The sequence below is a fragment of the Biomphalaria glabrata genome, chromosome 5 (genome assembly GCF_947242115.1).
Source record: "Biomphalaria glabrata chromosome 5, xgBioGlab47.1, whole genome shotgun sequence".
Taxonomy (NCBI): Eukaryota; Metazoa; Mollusca; class Gastropoda; family Planorbidae; genus Biomphalaria; species Biomphalaria glabrata.
This window is the reverse complement of record NC_074715.1, coordinates 20,782,563-20,809,244: the sequence shown is the minus strand read 5'-3', so window position 1 is coordinate 20,809,244 and position 26,682 is coordinate 20,782,563. Positions and strand designations below refer to the sequence as shown.

The following is a 26,682-nucleotide window of genomic DNA, read 5'->3' as shown; positions in this document are numbered from 1 at the left end:
CTCTCCACATTTTTCTCTCAGCTCCTTCTTCTCACTGTCTCATTCCCTCTGCTACCTCAGCATATATAATGGCAGCTTACAAATACATGTGCGACTTTAGGTCTATACGTGTTGCTATGTTTCAAGTGGTCAGGCCAAATCATGAGAAATAAAAGTTTTGAAAGATGATTACATTCTATCCCCTAGCCAAAACCTCCTGTAGGACTGCATTAGAAGTTGTATAATTACCACTTTAAAGGCTAGACATGCATCAATCTGATAGATAAATAAGGCATCAATGGGTTAAATGTATACTCTTTTTATTATTTTGTAATAAAAAAAAAATGATTATCTTAATTAGTGAACAAAGAAAGAATAAATAAATATGAAACATAACAGTTACACTAATAAATTTGTAATAACATATAGAAACACACACATAAAAATATTAGAATAAATGAACAAAGAAAAAAATAAATAAATATGAAATATTAGAATACATTAATAAATTTGTATGAACATATAGAATGAAAAAAAAAAGAGGTAATGTTGAAGAGATCCATTGAGACAATTGCTTTTTAAACTAACTATGCCTGTTTCAACTCAAATCTAATATGTACATGAGTCTGTGCAATAGAAGTGATGATCTAATAAATTATCACTGGCTCTGGTCCCAAATTGCCTCCTTAAAGTTTTTTTTCTTTCTTCCCTCTAGTCTGTGCACCATTATGGCATTCAAAGCTCAGTATTTACCGTACTCCAAATTGTGTTGACTCTTGATAGTCTGACTGTTATGAGGTCAGAAAAGGAGGGGGAGGTCATATTGCTGAAAAAGGATTACCAAAGTTTGGATGTACTTCAAAGGATTTAACTGAATAAGTCAAGAAAACTGTATTTATGATGTCATAAAGTAATAATATTCTGTTACAATTTCAAGGGCATAATATAAACAACAGATAAAAAAGAAAAGCTCTTATTGATCTAAAATTTTAGTATCAAAATGTTTGCAGCTGCCATAGCTTGGTTACTGCTGACTGTATTTTGCCTTTGCAGCCTCATCGAATTACTGAGTGTCAGATTATAAAGTGTTAGACTATCAAGAGTCAACTGAAATGCACTCTGATCAGTAATAAATACCCAAGTGTTCAATTGTCACTCATTTAGCTTCTGTGCAAGATACAACCTGTGTGGAGGAGTGTTAGTATTTCTAAACTAAACTACCACTTGGAGTTAAATCCATTTTGGAATTTCCAATCAATAATAAGATTTTTTAAAATTCTAAATTGTTCATTATGATGATATTGCATGTACATTTAATCAACAATTGTTGAGAATATTTATAGAAATTGATTGCTTTCAATTTTTAGGCATGTAATTATTTGGGGGTGGGGGGATAAAATCAAATTCATTAAGTATTTGATACAATTAATTTGAAATACATAGAATCACAAATTTTGGATTTTGCTCAAATATATTGTGCACAGTCTGGAAACATACCGGTATCTCACTATTTATTTTTAGAAATTGACTCGTGATGTCCAGCAACACGTGATAATATGTCAACGTAAAACAAGATATCTCTATACACAATACACGTTTTAATTTGTATATTCATTAAAAGGCACACTATTTCTTAATCAAGAAACTTCATTGACCTAATTTGACCTCTGCCACTCCCTTCGCCATTTGCCCATAAATAGTTTTAGCCAGTGCACAGTTTAGGTAGATTAGCGTGGACGTTAAAAAAAAACTAACAAGTTATTTCAAATGTTGAAAAAGAAAATATTTCATTGATGTTGGTCGTGCACATTGGCTTTGTCATTCAACCCAAACGTTTTGTAGTTATACAATAGATAAAGAGAATTTGAACATAAATTTGGCATATTTAGTGTTAATGGTGATACACAATGCTTTGATAAATAGATAAGTATTACATCTTAAATATCTCCACACCAGATAGTTTACTCTGAAAACAGATTGGTTTAAATCTGGCCAGCAGACGTTTACAACAGTTGTACATTACAGTGTAGAGCCAATCTGGCCAGAAAGACGCGATCCAGAAGTCAAAATAACGAAGTTTTGTTTCATCTTTCTTCGAACGTTGTCGAATTCTGCCATAGAAGCTAAGATGAATGTGAATTATGTGATAAACCGAATTAGCAAGGCATCTAACATAAAAAAAAATAAAATACATCGTTAATATATTAGATCTATTAATTGACTAGATTCTAGATCTTTTATTTTTAGTTCCTTTTAAAAAAAAACTATTTTCTCTTTGTAAATACTTTTAAAATCCGTTTGTTTATCAAGTACCAGAAGTATTGTTGGCATTGATCGTCTTAAGCTGTCTGTTGCAAAACTCGCCTCCGTAACCTTCGCGGCAGGCACAACGATATATAGCTTGATTTTCCGGAAGCGAAATGACGTCATTGACATCTTTCTCATTTCCGGCCTTGCGCAGTCTTACACAGGTGCCACCATTTAGGCAAGGTTTGGGGCAAGTATATTGGCAAAAGATGCCCGTGTGTCGACTTGTATTGCATTGACATCTAAAATATAGATAAAATGTAAACTTTTAAAATAACAAGATAATGAAAATGAGTTTCTTACATAAACAAGTAGGCGGCCTCTGCGGGTCTATCATACTTCCACATTATGTCGTTGGCGTACTATGTAGCCTACATCAGCGTTTCTCAGACTGTTCTCTCAAGGGGGAGCGACGTCCTAACAAAGCCGGGGAGGGGGAAGAGCTAGACGGAAGTTATAACTTCACTGTAGTTTTATATCCATGTTTGAATAGGCCTAGCCAAGAGTAAAATGGCATTGTTATTAATTGTTCAAAAGCTTAAATGTTTTAAATAAGAGACGCTGTTCCATCTTTTAATAAGGATCGTTCGCGAGAGGCGTCTGCAACAATATCAAATCAAAACCCTTTGAAGAAGACATTTCAAAACGTCTACACTAAAGTGATTCTTCTCGACTTCCTAGTGTCAGGATGGTCACAATTCTCACGACTGTCCTACATCGTTATGTTGACGACTTTTCTGTGACGAAGAGACGTGTTACTTAATACGAATATGATCTTGCAACGATCACGCCGTGGCATACTATTATATTGAATGGCCCTCACATAATAGTATAGCACATTGCGTGCTGCCTAAATCTTGATTTGACTTACTTGACCTGTGTATTTTATTTCTACTAGAATGAATACATCGCTCTAGACGCCAGAAAAATGCATTTGTCAGCAGTATCGTCATCACTGAATGCAGGAAAATACTTCAATATTGGAATATCCCATTCTTTTTTACTTTCACCTTTTTTATATACAACCTTTGTAGTACATGATTGTTGACGTCATGTGAAAGAATAGGCCTATAGATACTCATGACTGAAGATTATGCTTGGCTCCGCCCCGGACTCCACATGGGGTGCATGACTGCGCTCCCTCAGACCTCTGGAAAGGGAACCCACTGCCTCTCCAATACTATCTCCAGACCTCTGGAAAGGGAACCCACTGCCTCTCCAATACTATCTCCAGACCTCTGGAAAGGGAACCCACTGCCTCTCCAATACTATCTCCAGACCTCTGGAAAGGGAACCCACTGCCTCTCCAATACTATCTCCAGACCTCTGGAAAGGGAACCCACTGCCTCTCCAATACTATCTCCAGACCTCTGGAAAGGGAACCCACTGCCTCTCCAATACTATCTCCAGACCTCTGGAAAGGGAACCCACTGCCTCTCCAATACTATCTCCAGACCTCTGGAAAGGGAACCCACTGCCTCTCCAATACTATCTCCAGACCTCTGGAAAGGGAACCCACTGCCTCTCCAATACTATCTCCAGACAAAAAAACAACTTTTCTAGTATTCAAAGACTAAACGGACTAAACATTTATTCATTAATTTTGGATTCCCAACATATTGTAACTATAGGTCTATACGTCCAATAAACGACCAGAAAATTGATATAATCATATGTAGGCCTACGAACGAAAATGTTATTGCTTTTTTTTTTGGGCGGGGGGGGGGGGGGCGCTATTAATAAAAGTTTGAGAAACACTGATGTACATTGTCACAATGTATTTGTATTTATATACTCTCAAAAGGATAATAATGATAGTTATTCAAACATATTTATACGTGTGTGCATAGAGATGTAGATCTAATTTACATAACTTCTTTCATTTTTTTAAAAAGTTCACGATTTTGAAAGATCATAAGTAGTTACGGTAGATCTAAATCGATCTGCTGCTTCTAAGAATATTTTAAAAAATGATTTTCGTTTTACAAATAGGCTTACAAAAAGATTGGATATACATTTGACATAAAACACGGGTAACTTTTATCGTTTCACTTATTACAGACCTTTGACCCTTACAGACCTTTGACCCTTACAGAGGACTATTCTGTTCACTTTTGTTTAAAAAATGATGGTTGTATAAACGAATTATTTCATTTTAAAAATAAAAAGGCAGAAGTCACAAAGTCGCACCTGCTTTTATTTTAATCGGATTTTCAACACCACTTTTATCATTTGAGATCTAAGCGTAACCGACAGCACAAATCAACATACGCTTTTCCCTACTAAAAACCCGTGGATTATCTATCGTACAACCTTGACTTTGACGTTAGATTTCTATTAAAGTTTATTTCATGTGCTCAACTCCCTGATTTTGTTGTAGTTGTTTTTTGTACAGATACTTAGGCTTAACTCTTTCTCTCCGTAATTATTTTTCCACGTTTCGAAGGAATTCTTCATTTTGCTCATGACTATTTCACTACCCTCTTATGTTGGGCTTCAATAACTTTTTCGTTTGTTATCAGAAAGTGTTTTAGTTGGTATAGAATTAAAGGGAAATGCATGCTCTTTTTTATACAACACAAAGTCAAGTTTATAAAATTAAACATGTTTATTTTAATGAGGTATCGTCGATCAGGAGAGAAAGAGTTAAAGAAATATCTATATATTTTGGGGGGATATGGTTCAGTCCCCTGTCACTGCCCCATGAAGTTTAAATTGTAGCTGTTAGCATACTTTTGGTGCTAAATTTACCCACAATCAGTCCAACGTCTAACTAGTCCAAGTTAAACTAACTGGTTATAACGCATTATATAAATAACTACATGCAACTAAGTCTGTCACCTGTAGCCCGAATATTGACCGTTGACACAGCGTCCTTGGTTCTGGCAAACAAAGTTATCGATGCAGATGCTGGAACCTTTCTTGATGTTAGCTTGAACTTCCATTCGTGGATCCTAAACAAATACCAGAAAAAGGAATTGCAATAAAAAATTGACTACAGTCTCATGCAAAACAATGAATGCTTAGAAGTGAATGAGAGGTAGAGAAGAAACAAATAAAGCAACAAGTTCTAAAGAGACTTACAGACACAATGTAAACCTGACAGTCGCAAACGTTGGTCGAAAACATTTTCTTTACATTGGCGTAACGTAAGATGGGGTGATGTCAAGTGGGGGGGGGGGGGAAACGAGGAAAAGAAAGATAAAAAATAAATTGTTAACATTCAAGCTAGATGGCTAAGTCGCGTCTTCTCGTTACAAAATGACAATTAGCGTGTATATCTTTATTGTAGTTTAATTACCTTTCCAAGTCCTGCAGGACAGCTGACTTAATTACAGTGTATATTTTAGATATTGTCTACATATTTATACAATATGTAGGCTATTCATACGCGAATAATAAAAAAAAATTTAATGAAAGGAAAAGGTAATGATGTGTAAGTATTTGCAGACTATGCAAGCCAGAAGCTCTTGGCACATAGTTTAAGCACGAAGACGAATGTGAACTCGGATTTTTAATGTTGCCTATTTTTTTCGACCATATATTGCACAATACAATACCTCGTTTAAAAAAATGTGCTAATGCGTCTGCATATATTTGACACATTACATAATGGGTGTTAATGGATAGGTTTTAAGAAGACCAAACACAACCTTGCATGTATTGTGAGAACAGTGTAGGTGATAATCAATTTGAATATTCAATAGTGCTTGTTGTATTTGAAATATTTGTATTAAACTTTTTTGTTTGTTTGTTTATTTTTGTGATGGCGATAAAAATTGGATGAGTTTTTATATATTTTTTAAAACTGGCTGCCTGCTCGTATGGTTTGCGCTGTGGAATGCCCTGCGCCAACCTCCACTGGATTGTTATTTTCTGAATACTTGAGGTGAAAAGGTTCAGTGCTAGTGTTGTGAGTTCAACTTGATGATTATTGAAGAAATGTAAGTAGGCTTATAGTCAAATATATGTGGCAGGATTGAGTCTCTGCAGATCTTACCAGGACACCTGTTCCCAAAGCGGGGGTGTGAGCTGTAATAATCTTGGCCAGGTTGATCCAAGCGTTGATGTCGTAGCCAGGGACGTCGCACATCTCACCTTTGAACCCCAGCGAACACAGACAGAATTGTTTCTCCCCAGCGAAAACACAGGTCCCATGAACACATGGTCTGGATAGAGAAATGGATTTTATGCATTTATTTGTAGGACGAACAGATGGTCATTCAAAAATTGAACATGGTTTTAACCGGACTTTTTAAACAAACTGGACCAATACAACGAGAGAGGGGGGGGGGGATGGCGATAGACATGTTTTAGAAATAATAGAATGAAAGAGGAATACACTGTCATTTGTAATATTTGTCTGAAAATGAACTGATATGCCTTATCTTTAAAATGAAAACAAATTCTCTTAAATTTATTTTCTAAATAACTGAATTATCACTTATATATATAATGTATCCTTTATTTATTGGGTATAAGATCATTTTGGATTGAATAACCGCAGACTGGCAGTCAGTAGCCTGGCTGTACAAAGAACAAGAAAATAATGTCAACAAGGAAATAAACTGTCCGATTAGGAGAGCAAGGGCGGGTAAGTTCGTGTGGAGGTAAGAAACAAGCTAATTACGCCAAAGACTTGTTTAGACATGAAATTCAAAAACATTCGCTGAAAATATATATCAAGTTTTACTTATTTAAAATGAAAGTAATATATATATATATGAGCTATAAACGTAATAGGGATATTCGGCCTCCCAAAAAAAGAGGCAAAGGAAAGAGGCCTAAGGCCAAAGGATTCCTATGATGATAAAGCTAAAACTGAATAGCGCAAATTCTGAGGTTTCCTATTTAAAAAAATGCTACTGAAGATACCTATGTCGCTAGAAAAAAAAAAACTAAGAAAGAATTAACTAACAAAAGAAAAACAATACAATTTAAAAAAAAAAAAGCTTATCGAAGGGGAAGAATCGCTAATTACTGCCATATATCTCAAGATGACAGGGCTTAGCTCCTATTTCGCTATATTAAACTAAATTAATTAATAAAAATAAAAGAAACGACTATGTTTCATCTCGAACACTTTTTCATAAGGCTGTGGAGAATTTTATGGAGAGACACTCCCGTCCACATATATTACATGTCAAGGTGGCTTTCGCTTTGGTGTCAGAGGAGCTGGCCATTATCCATGTGGCACGCTTTTCTTCAAAATAATAATTCACCAGCAAAATGACAACAAAGTAAAAGCTACCTACATGGCTCTACGAAATTAAAGTGTAAACAGTTTATAAAGCTCTTAAAACACAATAACTAATCGTACCTTGGCAAATTTAATTTAATTATTTTTCTTCCATAGTTCCATAATATATCAAATTACAATAAGATGGTGCGCACATGTTTAATTAGGTCTTTTGATTCATTAAAACTTGTTTATGTTTGCAAAGAAATGTTTTAGTGTACTGATCATGGAACTATACTAGTATAGTTCCATGTACTGATCATTCATAAAACATTGTAGCCAAAATTAATTATTCGATAATGAAACATTTTCCAACCAATCTAAAGGTCAACCTCGAGTTTTCCCCTTGTGGCCAATGTTTTTTGTTCTCATTTATATACACATACCTTGAAATTTTAAAGAAAATCGTTAGAGTCGTTTTCGAAATAAAACTTATATATATATGTAAATATATATAGGCCTACATACATAGTCATACATACAATAATTGTTCGCTTAAGAGTATAGGATTATTAACAAGATGTATCTTGTAGACTGCAGATAGAACAAGGGAAATGGGCCTAGAACAAAACAAAATGGCACAGAATTGCTAAATTGTTGAGGATGAATAAAATTCACGCTAAATTAGCGTATCATAAATAAACGAGTGGAGGCGCGGAGGCTAGGCTGAGTGGTAAAACGATTGGCTTCCGAACAGAAGGATATGGTTCGAATCCTGGTGAAGACTGGAATGTTTAATTTCGGGATCTTTAGGGCGCCTCTGAGTACATACAGCTCTAATGGGTACCTGACATTAGTTGGGGAAATGTAAAGGCGGTTGGTCGTTGTGCTGGCTACATGACACACTAGTTAACCCGTGGGCCACAGATGACCTTAACATCATCAGGTCTGAAAGGGGAACTTACTTACTTAAACAAACGAGCAAACAGATCCTGTGGTCTGAATATAAATTATATTAATGGTAGCCGAAGAAATACTACTTTAAAAATAATAATCGAATGGCATATCTACCGTTTCATTTATTACATTCTGGGATGAATCACTTAAATAGCAGTAATACATAAAAACACAAAGAAACAAAACAATAAAAGCGACTCAGAAAAAGACTCTTATTTCACATGCTAGGACAAATCCGTACAATACCTCCTTCTCCTCTAATGCCATTGCAGCATGGAACAGGCTACCTAAATCAGCCATTAACGTAGCAGAATTTAAGTCTCTAAGCAACATGACTTATAAATTAACACACACGTAATTTATTTCTCTTTTGAAGGAAAGCCTGAGATTTCTAAGAAGACTTGTGCGCTAATAAAACCCTTCCTTCCTCTTTCAAAGTTGGTGATTGCCGGTACTTCATGTTGTTTACGTCGAGATCTATACTGTCAATGAGCAAGACAACGTGAGATGCGCCAGAAAGTAGAGAGTCTTGTCAAATGTCACATTTAGTTTACACGCTTAACTTACAACTAATGACAGATTTATATTACATTAAGAATAAATCTAAATCTTGAGCCTTTTTGTTTGTTTACTTCAGCCGAAACGAAACCAAAACTATATCTTTAAGCCCGTCACTAGGCGGCTAAATGTTGGCGGCTATTTAACCATTAATCTTGCCGGCGGGTTCAAGTGTGTCACATCCTGGAAAAACAAAATTCTTGCACTGGCCTAAGTTTATTCAGGGGAAGGGAAAGTATAGAGAGGTGGAGGGATTAAGGTATGTCACCCGGAAGTGAAACTATTGATAGGTCACAGCTTGATGCACACTTTGTCTGTCATTGGCGTGGCGCCATACTGCGACATTTGTGGGAAGAATTTGTGATGGAAGTAAATCCAGAAGAGTCGTAAGTCATTATAGCGAAATTCTGCAGCCACACTACTGAAAAATAGCAACACTGATTTGTTCAAATGAATGTAACGAAAATGTTTTGGTAGTTATAATTGGTGTCCCCGGTGTACAAAATAAAGGGCGTGTTGCTAATCTATGTGTATTCTAAGTTCTTCCATTTGTAAGACAAAATAATATCAATATATAGATGTCTGTCACTCTAGGACTTCTTTAAAAACAAATTGGCAATAAACTAGCGGTCCTAGCGGTCATTTGATACGAATGTTAACCTACATGTCAATCCTTTTTATTCAGTTGGCAGCAGTGAATCTCAACAGAACGTCCTTGATAGTTTCTCGGGAACATCTCCAATAGGAGTTCAGTGTCTTGACGAGTTCCAGTTCAGCTAAATGTGATTTAAATACTAGAGCATTAGAGTTGGGAAAAATAGTTTGGAATCAAAATCTAGATGTCATTGAGATGGTATTGATTGACACAGTCTTTCCCAAACTTTTCCTTAGCGAAATACTTCGCACATTCTGAGCATTTAGCGGAACACTTTGGTATTTTTTTTTTTTACAGAGATTCTAGTAGTTTGTGGAACACCTATTCAGGCCTCACGGAACACTGGGGTTCCGCGGAACACAGTTTGGGAAACATTGGAACAAAGCAATCAAACATCAAAATAAACATCATCCCCCACCAGCTACTCCACATCAACATCAACACCAGCAACTAAAGCAACGCCAACATCATCATTTAAACTAATAGCAGCAACTAAGAAATAATCCAACCTATAAAATATGCAAAGTGCTCCGCTAAATTCTCGGAATGTGAGAAGTGTCAGAGAAAAAAGTTTGAGAAACACTGCTCTAGGCCATGGCTTTGACGAGCAGAGATCAAGGAAATGTAGACTACGGTATATGAACTAAAGTAGTGCGCCTTTCAAGAGTAGCTGAACTTACTTTCACTAATCGAAATAGTTTGTGTGGGTGTTTGTAGCCATGACAACGACGTAACGTTTAATTTCCCTGGCAAGAAAACAAAAGTTATCATTTGGAGGAGGATAAAGTTTTGTCAAGCTTTGTCTAGATCTACATTTCTAAGTAACAACAACGACAAATTAACTCCACCAGGATTCGAACACATGATACATGGAGCGCTGAGCCATGAATAGGCCGATATTTAGGAGGAGCCGCCGTATCTCCGTCATCTAGAGTTCATTTTATTATCAACGTTTCTTGTGTGTAAAACAACCGCTCAACACCGTCCAGAATATTGTCCAGACTAATGCTAATGCGCTAATCCATGCTTATTTGTTGTGAATAGAAGTCGTCGCTATCCCCCTTTTTAATTTTTTTAATGATAAAACTTATATCAACTCTGTCTTTCTGTCTGTCTGATAAAAGTTTGTACACGTTCTTTGTCCCACACCCAATCTCGAATCAAGTTGAATTTTTGCACGATTATCTCTTGTATTTGAGAAAAAAATCAATAAAGGAAAAGTGAACCAATTAGTTAATTAAGTTAAATTAACTATTGGTAATTAATTATTTTGTTTGGTATCGAACAAGGGAAAGAAATTGTACTTGACAGATGTAGTGGTATATGTTGAAATTGTCCTCTTTGTACTTTGTGTAGAGAGGCGTCGCTTAATAGTTTGAAACTAATACTAAATAGCTATAAAGCATTCTGGTTTCATAAGCACTTAGCTGGCACAGTGGTTAGTGTATTTTCTTGAGGAGGTTTGAGCACGCTAGTCTATAGAATTCAATTCTTACAACCTTTTTTTTAAACCAAATGCATTTAAAGAGCGATCATGGTGACATTAACACTGTTACTCCCTTCTTTTACCCTCCCCAACTAGTCTCTAGACAAGGGATAGGACCTTACTATGAAATGGACAAAATACAATTGCTAAAAATAATATCTAATCGCACAGATTTGTATTGTTAGTCTAGATATATTACATATTTAATCACATGACTGATCCAAACTTATTAATACAGTTACTTAATGAGAGAATTATTTTTTTTTAAAGTACTTTTTGTATTTTGTTATACTTTTGCTTTCGTTAAATCTCTTTCAGACTGACGTGCTTTAGTAGATGTATATATGTATCCGTGTATGTAGTAACAAACAAATATATTTACAGTTCAAACAAAGTTGTCCCCCTTTTAAATCTCTTCATGTAGTTTTGACCTTCCCCCCCCCCCCGGTCACTCAGATGTGGTGCTAGTGTTCTGTCGCGTTCTCACTGGATGACCTTTAAATATCATATACTATTTACTTGTTGACACAGTTCTTTACTTGTCACCTCCCTTGTTCTCTCGTGAACCCAAAATGAAATAAACCCAACAACAGCCAACAGTACACATTGTTCACCTGTTTACTGACATGACAAACGTGGCTTCAAAACACGCGACCTTCAGTTGCCTCCCCTTTTTCTATTGCAATGAAGGCCTACACTGCCAACTATAACCGAGGGTTACATCTAGAAACACTCTATACTATGTAAGAAGATTTGAAGTGATAAATAAAAAAACAAAAACTTACATTAAAGAGATGACCTTAGAGAAACAGTGTGGGTTTAATGGAACTAAATATACAAGTTACTTTTTGGATGCTAACACAGAAGTAAAGGAACATAAGTGACATCATATTGGACAGTGTAGCTTCCACACAGTTCGTATAAATCAAATTATGTGGACCCTGTTCATGTTTGAATCTCGGTACTTACTAGCAGTTCGGATATTTTTAGTTGATACTAACTTTTGATCTCTCCTTGCTATTGTACACTCCAACCTCTCTTTCTCTTTCTCTCTCTCTCTCTTCTCTTCTCTCTCTCCTCATATGAAATGATTTGTTTCACATTGATCCGGATCTTTTCTTCCATTATTTTAATTGGCCTGCACTGTGGGCAGAATTTTTTAGAGGAGGAAGGCCGGACAGCGCCACGTCAAAAGCCGGACAACATCAAGTCACAGGCTGGACATTACTACGTCAGAATCTGGACAGTCCCAAGTCACAAGCCAGACATGACAACGTCACAAGCCGAACAGCACCACGTCACATGCTGGATATTTCCAAGTCACAGGCTGGACATCACCACGTCACAGGCTGGACATCACCACGTCAGAGGCTGGACATCACAACGTCAAAGGCTGGACATCACCGCCTCACAGGCTGGACAGCACCACGTCACCGTAGGATAGATTGCTGATTTATGTATTGTTTCAAAGTTACTATAAAGCGACGACCTATAAAGGGGACTAATTCAGCTTATACCACCACTTCAATCAAGTACAATTTATTTCCCTTATTCGAGATAACAAAGAAAAAAATAATTACCAATAGTTAATAAACTAATAGGTTAAATTCTTTTATTGATTTTGTGTTGTCAGGTAATAATGAAATAATTGTGCAAAATTTCAGCTTGATCCTTCTTCTTTCTTCTTCTGCTTGAAACTGTCAGGTAGAGTTTTTTACAACTCCGCGCAGTGCAATGAGGATGCTCTGATTGGGTGTCGGAGAAATAACGTGTACAAACCTTTCACCAGACAGAGTGAGTTGATAGAAGCTTTGTAAAAAAGAACGCTAATAGTCTCAAAGAGACTGCTGACTTAGCGGATTTACTCCTAATCTCTCCGTGGCTGTATTTACTATTTCCGAAACAAAAGAAGATGAGCGTAGTCTCTGTAAGGGATACATACGGGTAAATGTCAAGATAAATCATTTGCCTGTTTGTAAATGGCTTTGTAAGAAATCAAATGTTCTTACCTTGTACAAGGTAGGTCACAGTAGTCTCCTCCCCATCCGACGTGACAGTCACACGTGATTACAGACGTAGACGTGGCCACCACGCAGTCGCCGTGATTATGACAACTGTAAGGGCAGACAACATTTAACACCTCATTGATGGCCGCCTGCAGGCTGGGTCGGACTAGCAGCCATAAGCAGATGGAAACGATCAGCTCGGCTTCTCTGAAGGACGCTGACATACCGGACACAGATGGAAGCTTGGGATGGGTTTCAGCAGACGTCGCACTCGGAAGTTGTACGGGCATGACTTGTCCCTCTACCTTAGATAGCAGGGGAAACAACACTTCTGAGTGTAAGCTTGTTTCTCTCCTCTTTTTCCCCTGCGTTACGTCCCTTCACAGAGTTAACTTCCTTGAAATAATAATAATAAAAAAAAAAAAACAATAAACAAGTGTGACTTAAGTCAGGGAGATCTTCATCTTAGAAAACATAAACACTAGTTAACTTGTTGTTTTTACGCAACGTCCGTGTGTCTTGTGTGCCATGCCGGATTTACATGGGTCGAGGCCCTCGTATTTTTCAGTACGGCCTATGTTCAGAGACTGTTAGCTAAATTCTAAACATATAAGAATGATGCAATTTTACAAAATATCATTTATCACTCTCTCTCTCTTTCTCTCTCTCCCTCTCTCGCAGACAAACACACTTGACTTGCAAAATATATCAAGCCTTTGATTTGGTATAAGTTAAAGCAACATTAATGATCAGTTGAACAATGAAAAATAAAACTGCTGTGGGTGAAAGGTTTGAAAATCATATTTTGTTGAGAGACTCTCCAGTTTATAAAATGAAAATGTCTCGTAACATTAATGCATAAAAACACCAAACGTTAATTAGCAATTAAAAAAAAAACTATTTTGTACTTTTGAAATTAATGAGAAACCAAGATAATATTAGCGCTTAGCCAACGTCACACACCTAGAAGTGTTCAGGTACTGCTCAATTATTCATTCAATTACCATGCAATCGTTCAATCAAGTACCATTCAATCAAGTACCATTTAATCCAGTACCATTCAGTCTTTCAATCAGGTACCATTCAACCAATCAAATACCACGTAACCCTCGACCTAGAAACAATATTCAAGCAGTACTTGGATTGGCTTAACAATAAGATGTTCTAAGATCTTTTTTTTCTTGCGAGAGATTTTATAATTTTATGATACAATAATGTCAATATTCGTGTACACTAGAGTAGCAAACGGCAAAGCTAGCGTTCCTAAGATAACGAAATTCTAGCATCATTTACTTGTCGCCTCTATTTAGCAGTAGATGTTTCCTTCTGTCACGTACAAGGACAACACGTGAGCAATAGTTACTGTTTGAAGAGATGACACAATTTACATAACCCTTCTTGACACTAAAGAACTTGATTGTACATACCACTATATACATAAAGTTCCCCTTTCAGACCTTGTAGTCTATAGGGCAGATGATGTAAAGGTCATCTGTTTATATGGCCTACAGTTAACGAGTGTGTCATGTGGCCAGCACTTTTCCCCAACTAATGTCAGGTAACTATTAGAGCTGGGTGGACTTTGAAGCGCCCAAAGATCCCGAAATTAAAAATCCCAGTCTTCACCAGGATTCAAACCCGGGACCGCCGGTTCGGAAGCCGAGCGCTTTAACACTCAGCCACCGCGCCTCTATATACATAACACCACAAAAGTATCTAAAACAACAAATAAAAAGTTAAGAAAACTTTACTAAAAACACTTTACATATGGAGGCAAGCGTATGAGGCAACACTGTAGGCAAAATAGAAGAGCAAGCTTATGAGTCAACACTGTAGGCAAAATAGAAGAGCATGCTTATGAGGCAACACTGTAGGCAAAATAGAAGAGCATGCTTATGAGGCAATACTGTAGGCAAAATAGAAGATCATGCTTATGAATCAACACTGTAGGCAAAATAGAAGAGCAAGCTTATGAGGCAACACTGTAGGCAAAATAGAAGAGCAAGCTAATGAGGCAACACTGTAGGCAAAATAGAAGAGCAAGCTAATGAGGCGACACTGTAGGCAAAATAGAAGAGCAAGCTTATGAGGCAACACTGTAGGCAAAATAGAAGAGCAAGCTTATGAGTCAACACTGTAGGCAAAATAGAAGAGCACGCCTAGCAAGGTATTGAAGAGAAGGGGAAGGGCGCTGTGGATCTTTCAGAAATTTAATTCAATCTACTGGGGAGATAAATGGAACATACTTGCAAGCCTCCACGAACTGAAGTTGTCACAGAGACTCTTCCAGCAAGGTCTATACATAACTTACAAAAAATGTATACTTGAGCTTTCTGGTCATAAATAGAATTGTTACGATGTGACGACAGTCCAAAGCTTTATACCTCAGCCAGCTGGTACTTTATATTCAGCTTTCATTGCAGACGTGTTTTTTACCCTAACCAGAGTCTCAGGCATTTAGGATTTTAGGATTAAATGAACTTGTTTTAATTCAATCTATTCTTGTGTTTGAATCTAATTCACGTATCATGAAGACAATAAAAGGCTACTAAAATAAAAGTCATTTAACTTACCTGTTTCTTGTTAGTCCTTTACTTCTGAAAACTGTTATAGTCCCGAAGAAATAATTTCTGTATCCAACTTTCCACAATATGTTTATTTAGTGGAGAATTTATCGAATTTTGATGACTTTGTTTTCTCACATCACAAAGACGATGCTGATTCACAAATACTTTTGGTTTAAAAAGAAAAACCTTTTAAATTTTTTTTCTTTTTATCAGCTTTACTATGATCCAATTTATTAATCAACTTTTCTTTTCTCAGTTGACAATTTTGTCAGCTAGATTGTCTTTGGATTGACAGTAACTTGGTCAGAAATCTGGCTATGCTTCTGTCCAAACTTAACGAACACAGGCCTAGGTCGAAAATAAAACGCCTCGTTTGATTGGGAGACATTTTGTATTCACCCCTGCGACCAACTTGGACTGAAGATTTTAGTTGAAAAACATTCCTCGCAGACGGCGAAAAAAAAATCTTTGAGATTTCCGGTTTTGGTGCGGAGGATGATGGGACAGACTTCCTTCGCAGTGTTCCTATTGAAGAAGATTGTTTTAGCAAGAAGTACGCTACATTTAAACGGAAAAGGAGCCACTCAGATGGAGGGTGATGAAAACTTTACGATAATTAACGATTTCTTTCATTATGTCTCGGTTGTTAGGTTTACAACCTTTAAGTGACCTTCATTTGTCTATAGTGGATCTAAGCCTATACAAAATAAGATAAATGAACACAAGGTAATCCTTTTAAATAAATGATAGCGAAATAACCTCTAGAGAGGATAAAGCACTAAAAATTGAGATTAAAGATTATTCAAAGTAGACAAACTCGAATAGATGTTTACTTGAGAGATTCAAGTTGTGTTTTCTTTTACGTATTTCACATGTAGACTACCGGAGGTTATTACAACCTAGCCCAAAAAATGACGGCGGCAGGTTCGAACTAGGGACCATCCAGACGACTAAGCAACCACCCTGCAATACAAATAAATCGCCTTGAGTGGTATCCATTCAGGACTTAACCATTCGGTCATAGCAAAAGTCTGTGTAAAATACATAGATATTGGAAGTTTTTTTTTTTAATAGAAAAACAAAAAATGTTTGTACATAACAGACTGTTGAATCTAATCATCTAATGACCTAGATCTAGTAGACATTGTGTGAGAATGTCGTGTTTACTTCTGCCACTGTTTTTTTATTGTGATAACACAAATATTATTATCATTTTTTTATTTTAAATATAGATTGAAGGCTACAATATCATTCTTAATGACATCTAATTTTTAGTGTAAAGTTTATAAATGTCATTTATTAAGTTTTGAATTCTGAATCAATTTTGAATCATTACCACTACTTTGAGAAAAAAAAAACACTTTTTATATGTCAGGATAAAGTAACTGGGTGTAACAAGTAAGTAGAACATGCTAAATTACAAAGACAAAGTGAGTCTCTTGAGTTATGTCCCCTAGTTGGTCCTCCACGTCACTGACATTGGCCAGTCCTGTGGGTTCTGTTAACAGTTGAATGGCCGAACATTCCTAAGTCGATAATATAATAAGCTCTAGCAATGGCATAAATTAATTATTTCCTATATGGCTGGAGGAAGGAAACTCCAAGATATCAACAAGATTCAGTTGTTTTCCTACATATATGCTTTCTGGTCCCTGGCTAGCTACGCACTGACCAGCTACATTCTGACAAGCTTCGCCCTGGCTAGCTACACCCTGACCAGCTACATTCTGACAAGCTTCGCCCTGGCTAGCTACACCCTGACCAGCTACATTCTGACCAGCTAAACCCAGACAAGCTACACCCTGGCTGTTAGGGGCAGGTATGGCGAGAATGAATATGTTACTTTGTTGATATTTTGGTCTAATAGTTATATCCCCTTTGTTTATGTACTCCCAGGCTATGAATGCGAACAGTCTGCACGTGATGTGAACTGAATGGTTTAGTCTTCCTTGAATGTGAGAGAGAGTGTGCGATAGGCAGTGGGGTCTTGTTACCGGTCCAGGAAGGTTGGTCAGTTGCTTCCTGGACTGGTGTTTGTATTGTAATATTTCCTGAGAGTGTTGCTGTCATTGTATGCTTTATTGGATATTAAAGTTATTATTATGTTCATGGATAGCTGAAGTTGGAGTTTCTTTAGTATTAATTAATTGTTCTTGAGTAACCCCTAATGATCCAAGCAAGAAAAGAACCTGGCAGTGGCCAGCTATGCCCTGACCAGCTACACTGACCAGAAACACCTTAACAAGCTACGCCCTGGCTATCTACGCCCTGACCAATTACACCCTGAAAAGCTACGCCCCGACCAGCTACACTCTGATCAGCTACGCCCTAACAAGCTAAGCCCAGACCAGCTACACTCTGGCCAGCTACGCCCTAACAAGCTAAGCCCAGACCAGCTACACTCTGGCCAGCTACGCCCTGACCAATTACACCCTGAAAAGCTACGCCCAGACCAGCTACACTCTGGCCAGCTACGCCCTAACAAGCTAAGCCCAGACCAGCTACACTCTGGCCAGCTACGCCCTGACAAGCTACGCCCCGACCAGCTACACTCTGACCAGTTACCCCCTGACAAGCTACGTCCTACCAGCTACACTGACCAGCTACACCCTAACAAGCTACGCCCCGACCAGCTACACCCTGACAATCTACGCCCTGGTTAGCGACACTGTGTACAGCTACGTACGCTCTGACGATCTACAGAGCTATGTCCTAGAAGAATAACGACTAAAAGTTAACCTGGGGGGGGGGTAAGGGGGGGGGGTCAATATACGTTCATTGTAACCTCTCTCTGAAACGTAACAGCTGACGAGTTACGAACACGCATACACAACTGAACAGCAACACTCACAATAATGAAATAACTGATGAAAGTTGTTTTTAAAAACAAAACCAACAGCAGTAACTTAAAAATAAAGTAACATTTTGGTGTTCAGTTTTTTTATTTGAAATAAATAACTTGTAATATAATAATGAACTGTGATATTTCCCGAGTATAGACAGTGAACTAAATTTGGGACAAAATAAACTGATTTGGTCTAAAAATGTGTCAAGCATGCTATGTTTATATTCTCTTATTTTATAAAACTAATATCACACCTACACAAAGAACACATTTTGTAAAATTTATAATGTTATGTTTTCATACTTTAGTCATTTAAAAATATATTTTTAAAATATTCATTATTTGTTTTTCTGTATTTTTTTTCTTCTGGCGCATAAAAAATGTAACAAAACTTCCGCAATCTGGCAGATATCAACAGCATGAGTCATTGCCCTTGAACCAAAAAAAAAAACGTAAAAGACACAAAATAATCTCTCTTTTTTTTTCTTCCATACACACACGTATGATGTAATAATTATAATCTAACACAATTAGACCACGTGACCTTAGCCGAGCGTCTAGAGTTGTTGACGCTATCTTAAAATTATAAAGACAATTTAAACAATTAAATATCTTATTATATCTTTGAGTATTTCATAAAATATATTTTATCGGTGTTTGAAGTTGTTTGTCTAGAAATTGAAATTATGTATTTAGAAGTAGTTAGAAGTAAATATTTTGCATAAAAATGTTGAAGTGAATATTGTTTAGACGTTACCACTAATAAATTGAATTAATTGGTCAATTTTTAGCGGGAAAAGACGCTATAAGTTTTGTGTGGAACGTCTGTCCGTCCGTCTGTCCATCTGTCCATCCGTCCCGTTTAGATCTTGTAAACTAGAAAAAAATAGTGAAAATCCGACATCATAATATTTTAGACCATTCAAAGTTCTGATGCAATGTAATTTTTTTAATCACTTATGCAAGCAGTTTTTTTCATAAAATACACCACTTTTACAGCTATTCACTATTAATAGTAACAAACACTTGTTAGGGAAGATGACCATTTACCATATTTTTAACATATTTATGCAAACGGTTTTAGATTTTTTGTACAAAAATATATTTTTTTTTACATTTGTATTGCTACGTTAAGTAAGTTCTGTTATACTAACTACTACATTTACACAAAAAAATGTTTACTGTTTTTTTAAGAGAAAAAATCTATTTAGTATGCATATAAGTTGGATATAATTTAAAACAACAATTAATAAGTAGTTTTTCATATTATTGTTTGAACTGCAGGGACGTACTCATCAAATAGTACACTGAACGAAAGGAATTATTTTTTTTACGGAAATATTTTTAGCGGCCCTCGAAAGGGGAAAAGACGCTATTAGTTTTGTGTGAAATGTCTCTCTGTCTGTCCGTCCGTACGTTCGTCCCGTTTAGATATCGTAAACTAGAAACGATAGTGAAAATCCAACATCAAAATATTTTAGTCCATTCAAAGTTCTGATGCGACGGCTACTTTTTTTTCTTTTCTAAAAGCGAAATACCGTATCTAATTTTTAAAATCACTTATGCAAGCAATTTTTTTGTCATAAAATACACCTCTTTTACAGCTATTCACTATCGATAGCAACAAACACTGGAGGTTCTTTAGTGGGGGAGATGACTATTTGCCATATTTCTAACATATTTATGCAAAGGGTTTTTGATCAAAAGATCTTTTGATCGTTTGTCAAAAATTATTTTTTTTTTACATTTGTATTGCTAAGTTAAGTAAGTTCTGTTATATTAATTAATACATTACACGAAAATGTTTATTTTTTTTAAGACAAAAAATCGATTTAGTATGCATATAAGTTGGACATAAGTAATTTTTCATATTATCGCGTGATCGAATTTAATTCTGATGTTCTTTCTGAAAATACTGATACCAGCCTTTTCACCTGCCTGGGTGGACCCCACTTCGGGGGCCGATCTTGAGTTTGTGTTTCCACACAAACTGTCTTTGTAACCTTGTTTTTTGAGGAAAATGATATTGTCCCTTTACAAAACAATTAAAGCAATTATATATTCATTATAAGACATTAGTTAGGCCAGGTTCATATCTAACTTCACATTCACTTTCACCTATCGTTTGGTCTGTGGATCGCTGGGGCACCACACAAGATCCGACAACCTTCTTTCTCCATTCTTCTCTGTCCTTTGTCTTTGATAGAATTTCATTCTGATTTTCTTTCTGAAAATATTGAAACCTGCCTTTTTATCTGCCTGGGTGGACCACTTGGGGTGGGGGGGGGCGATTTTGAGTTTGTGTTTCTACATAAACTGTCTTTGTAACCATGCTCTTGATTCCTATTTTGTTTGGAACAATCAATAATTGTGCTACGTTTCAACTTGATCCAAGAAGGCGGAAGTAAGAAACAGCGTGTAGAAATATTGTATCAGACAGACAGACAGACAGGGTGAGTGGATATAAGCTTTGTAAAAAGACACACAGAGAAGTTTAATGACTATACACAGACGTCTTGATGGTTTTTTTTAACGGTGCATAATGCATCCATAATACCTCAAAATCACACCCATAATAGGTTACATTTATAATACCTCTTTAATGCCTCCATAATATATCCATGAAAGGTGGGAAACTTACAATACATTCTCTCAGGCTGAACATTACGAGTTGAAGGTTAATGACCAGGCTTTCCAGTAGTGAGAGATTATAAACCCTGCCCTACTACAAGTTTCAGACAAATGAAAGTTGTTACATCCTAGCTCATGCCTTCTGCGGGACGACAAGGGTTGATGATGGTCAAGACCAAACCACATGGCCAGCCAGCCGTAGTTAAATGCGACCGATGATGGCGGTGACTGTTGCTACTGTTATGTAGTGATGGGAACTAAACTAAATTTTTTTAGTTAAACTGAAACTAACTTTGAACTAAAAAAAAAGTAATTAAACTTTTAGTTAATCACAAATTGAAAAAATTAGTTAAACTAAACTAAGAAACTTTAGTTAAACTTTTACTAACTATTTTGACCTTTCTTAAGGACGAAACAGCCAAACATGAAAAATATAAAGCACAACCAATCTCTTTAGCAAAATGTAATAAACATTTATTTGTGCACATGAAAAAGATTTAAATGTCTTTATGGAATAGATGTAGATCTTAATAGAATCACTAGAATGATACTATTATAGAAAGAAATTAGAAGTAATTGTCCAAGTTCTAATATAAGTTACCTTTAGAAGTAATGATAAAACTGCATGTTGACTCTCTAACTAACTCTAGATTCTAGAATATTCTGGATCTAATATCCTCTACAAACGAAATGATCAGAAATATAATCTGGATCTAGAATTAGATCTAGCTACTAGACCTAGATCAAATAATTAATATTTTAATCTAAAAATAATCTAAGAAATACTAGTTACTACTAATACTACTAGATCTAAAATCTAGATAGAGTCTCGTAGATATCTTAGTAGCTAACTCTAGATCTTGAGATTTTAGATTATAATAATTATGATTATAACTAGATATGGGTATTTAGATCTATATACTCTAGTAGATAATACTAGATCTAGTATAGTAGATATAAGTATAATTATAATAGAAGTAGATGTAGATCTAGTCTAGATTTAGTTAATTTAGTATTAGATCTAGTATAGTGACGACTATTATTAGTTAGTATTATAGTCATTATAGATCTATCATCTATGCATCTTAGGTCTTAGTATAATATGTAATGTAACACCTTTAGTAAAATCACTAAATTTAGAAAGCCTTCAGGACAGAAGGCTCAAAAGTAAAGTAGCAATCATACATAAAACACTGAACCATAATCTTCAAATACAAAAACAAAATTTAATAAAATACTCTGAAAGACACAAAGACAAAGGCACATTCCTCGCCCCATATGCTAGGACAAATTTGTACAAACACTCCTTCTTCCCTAGCGTTATTAGAGCATGGAATGGGTTGCCTGAGCTAGCCAGGAAAACCAGTGACTTGGCTTAATTTAAGTCATTGGTTAATATGCATGACTGAATGCATGACACGTAGGACGTAATCATCTTCTTTTTTGAAGTAACGTCTGTATTATATAAGATAAGATCTATATATATATAGATCTAATCTAGACTCTAATTCTAGAATAGTAGAATCTCTAAACTAATAGGTCTAGTCTAATAAAGTTTTAATAAAATTTTTAATTTACATCTAGATCTAAGACTACTAAGAGTTAGACTCTACTTAAGACTAAGAGACTAAAATAATTAAATATAGACTATTATGACTATAGATCTAATAGTAGTAATAGACTAATACTAAAAGTAATAGACTAGACGTCAATAGACTCTAACTCTAGATCTTTCTAGTAAAAAGTTTTAAAATAAAAAGAGTCGACATTTCTTCTAGATCTAAAGTAAAGCAAAATTCTTTGCCTGCAGCTATACAGGAACACACTGGTGTTTAATAAAAAGCAGCAAAATGTAGATCTATAGAAACAAGGAATTATCAGGATTTATCAAGCAGCGAAACTTGATAGAAATATAATGAACACGTTTATTTTTCTTGCCTTTCAAATATTGTAATAACTGAAGTGAGGCAACTCAACGAGGACATAGATGTTTATTTACATAGAGACATGACAAACACAAAGGGCATCTGCCTTGAGTACAGCATCTCCATATTGGCTCTCTACTTGGGCGGAAATCGTTAGTCTCCTATGTCAACATCCGACTTGCCTGGTCACTGATAGTGCGCACCTTCTTTCTGCACTATCTTGGATGGCGGTGCGCATGGCAAAGTCATAACATTGCCCCCGTCTTAGCACTTTTCGTCCCGAAAAGAAACACTGCAGCTGAGGTTTGACGGTTCAGGTGGAGGTCGATCAGTGGGAGCCACAGGCGGCAGGGAGCGTGTTCCCCACGAGGCCATCCGCATTGTTTTCCTCCAGTGCCGCTTTCTCTTTCTCCAGTTGACCAGGCTGTTGTTGCGATAATGACGTGGCCGTTTGCCACACAAAGAGATAGGGTCGAGCACTGTTTTCTTCAGCACAGCCGTTGATCGGACACGCTGTCTCAGCAGACCTTCCCGACAGACGCCTCTCAAGGGAGCTGCAGGTTCGCTTGCAGCCACGTTGCAAGCAAAGTCCAATGCACCGCAGTCATCCTCAGATAATAGTCTCACGTCCAGAAGATAGGTCTCTTCAGGTTCAAGTGGAAAATGTCTTCCTCTTGACAGCTCAGATTTAGAGTGGTTTGATTGACATTCATCTATGCCAATGTCGATGATGATGGTAGAAGTACATATGTCCTGTTGGTGGTTTTCCTGGCATCTAAATTCTATGTGTGATGCGCCGCTCGTACAGTTCATGCTAAACTTCTGGATGCAGTTGTCAAGCTTCGAATTTCCCTCGTGAGCACCGACAGATAGGCAGAGTTCTTTAAGGTCCATAGCAACAGGCTTGAACGCAGACCCAACGTTGTCTTGCTCCGTCCGGCTCATTAAGGTACTGGTAACAGGTACAACAGGAACAAACGCTTCAGGCACGTAACAGACTTCAGTTAAGGTACTGGTAACAGGTACAACAGGATCAAACGCTTCAGGCACGTAACAGACTTCAGTTAAGGTACTGGTAACAGGTACAACAGGATCAAACGCTTCAGGCACGTAACAGACTTCAGTTAAGGTACTGGTAACAGGTACAACAGGAACAAACGCTTCAGGCACGTAACAGTCTTCAGTTTCTTTATTTGTCTCTTTCCCTTCGATTCGGTACATCTCGTTGAGATCATCACAGCAATCGTTGTCACGTTTCTCGTCTTGAAAGTCACAACCACAAGACTTGCCCACAACACAGACACAGACGGCTCTCCAATTCCCAGCGTCTCCGTCACCACTGTTTGTGCAGCCACAGTCTTGACCACGCAACTTCTTTACCAACGAGTCTACAGGCAACTGCTCCTTTACCAACGAGTCTACTCGAGACACCATTTTATCTACCTTTTTTCCCATACTGTTAATTTGTTCACAAATTTCATCAATACCTTCATTTATCTTGCCAATAAGTTCATAAATCTCCGGTTCAATTTCAAATGGGTAGGTCTTCGGATCTTCGTCTTCATCAATCAAGGCTTGCCGGAGACGAGCTGTAAGCACCTCCTTGGTACCACCAATTATCTCATATCGGTTACGAAGTTCCTTCCTAAGCTCTCTAACCGAGAGTTGGTCTAATTGTTTCAAAGCTGCCATTGTAAATCCTACCTCCTCTCGTTGAGTTGCCTATAATCCCACTTCTGACACCAATTGTAATAACTGAAGTGAGGCAACTCAACGAGGACATAGATGTTTATTTACATAGAGACATGACAAACACAAAGGGCATCTGCCTTGAGTACAGCATCTCCATATTGGCTCTCTACTTGGGCGGAAATCGTTAGTCTCTTATGTCAACATCCGACTTGCCTGGTCACTGATAGTGGGCACCTTCTTTCTGCACTATCTTGGATGGCGGTGCGCATGGCAAAGTCATAACATTCCAAGGAATTATCAGGATTTATCAAGCAGCGAAACTTGATAGAAATATAATGAACACGTTTATTTTGCTTGCCTTTCAAATACCTTGAATTGGCGGGAATAGCGACCATTATAGGGTAAAGGTCAAAAAGGCTTTCTAGTGGCCTGTGCACCCTCTAGTTTATTCTCCTATATATTATTCATTATATATATTCTCCAAATTACATAGATCTAAATATTTATTGTTATGTATGTTAAAAAAGTTTGTTAAATTTGTAATTAAACTTTTTAGTTTGTAACTAAAAAAAAAATAGTTAAACTAGGATTTTAACTAAACTTTTTTTTTAAATTAAACTTTTAAACTTTTTTTTTTAGTTAAACTAAAAGTTAGTAAATTCTTAGTGGACTTCCACCCATCACTACTGTTATGTAAATCTATCTCGTCAATTTCAGGGACGGTTTACATTTGGTCAATGTTATTCTGAATAAAATTCTATTAAAAAAATATATTGTATGAGACTTATGTAGAGACTTGGTATAATGATGGATTTTAAGAACAGATTCGTTTTTACAACGGATTTATTGGAAATATTGAAATTCTATAAGTGAAAGTTGCAACCTGATATAGTCCCTAGTCATGCCCTTAAAACAGTGGGCTCCGGAGCATGGCACACACACACACACATGACACAACAGACAATGGAAGATCACCTCTTAGATCCAGTTGGAGAGCCTCAAGAACAATAAGCTTGCACTCACTGTATTGTTTTTATCTCCCCTATATTCCCAGCACATGTCCAAAATGTCCCCATCGTTAGATAACATATTTGAATAAATCCAGACGAGGGCGATGCATTGTATAAATGTCAAGCAGACACAACGTCAAAAATGTGTTAGAATTGTGTAGAGTGTAGGAAGTCACCGCTAGCAATAACTCTATGGAGAACTTTTTTTAAGCGTCCTTCTTTTAATTGTATAACCCCAAACTCGTTATAGGCTCTGTAGTCCACTTCCCCATCCCCTAAGTTTAAAAAAAAACAATTATTTTACATTTTTTTTACCGGTGTAAAACGTTGGTCCTTGTGGCAGGACCTTTCCCCCACATTTGCAACTAGATATGTACTTTTATGCAGAAGCTTCCTGTCAACGCATGTCAAGTTGTGTGTTAACTAGTGTATCAAGCTGTGTGTCGATTAGTTTATCTAGCTGTGGGTCAACTAGTTTATCTAGCTGTGTCAACTATTTATCTAGCTGTGGGTCAACTATTTATCTAGCTGTGGGTCAACTATTTTATCTAGCTGTGGGTCAACTAGTTTATCTAGCTGTGGGTCAACTATTTATCTAGCTGTGGGTCAACTATTTATCTAGCTGTGGGTCAACTAGTTTATCTAACTGTGGGTCAACTAGTTTATCTAGCTGTGGGTCAACTATTTATCTAGCTGTGGGTCAACTATTTATCTAGCTGTGGGTCAACTAGTTTATCTAACTGTGGGTCAACTAGTTTATCTAGCTGTGGGTCAACTATTTATCTAGCTGTGGGTCAACTATTTATCTAGCTGTGGGTCAACTAGTTTATCTAGCTGTGGATCAACTATTTATCTAGCTGTGGGTCAACTATTTATCTAGCTGTG

The 26,682-nt window shown here is 36.7% G+C and overlaps 1 protein-coding gene across 4 annotated transcripts; it reads right to left on the bottom strand.

Moving 5' to 3' along the window:
* Positions 1-278: 278 nt before the first annotated feature.
* Positions 279-25,996, bottom strand: LOC106070651 (neurogenic locus protein delta-like). 4 transcript variants are annotated; one of them, XM_056028315.1, is made up of 7 exons: positions 25,671-25,996; positions 15,701-16,219; positions 13,131-13,523; positions 6,287-6,455; positions 5,128-5,240; positions 2,293-2,528; positions 279-805 (listed from the first exon to the last, which is right to left on the bottom strand). In XM_056028315.1, exons 3-7 carry the CDS (start codon positions 13,415-13,417, stop codon positions 798-800), a joined length of 813 nt encoding a protein of 270 aa, XP_055884290.1. In that variant the 5' UTR covers positions 13,418-13,523; positions 15,701-16,219; positions 25,671-25,996; the 3' UTR covers positions 279-797. The 4 variants fall into 4 exon arrangements, with proteins under 4 accessions (XP_055884290.1, XP_055884286.1, XP_055884288.1 ...); XM_056028311.1 differs by having other exon boundaries at positions 279-2,528; positions 25,763-25,993; XM_056028313.1 differs by lacking the exon at positions 15,701-16,219 and having other exon boundaries at positions 279-2,528; positions 25,671-25,993.
* Positions 25,997-26,682: the final 686 nt, after the last annotated feature.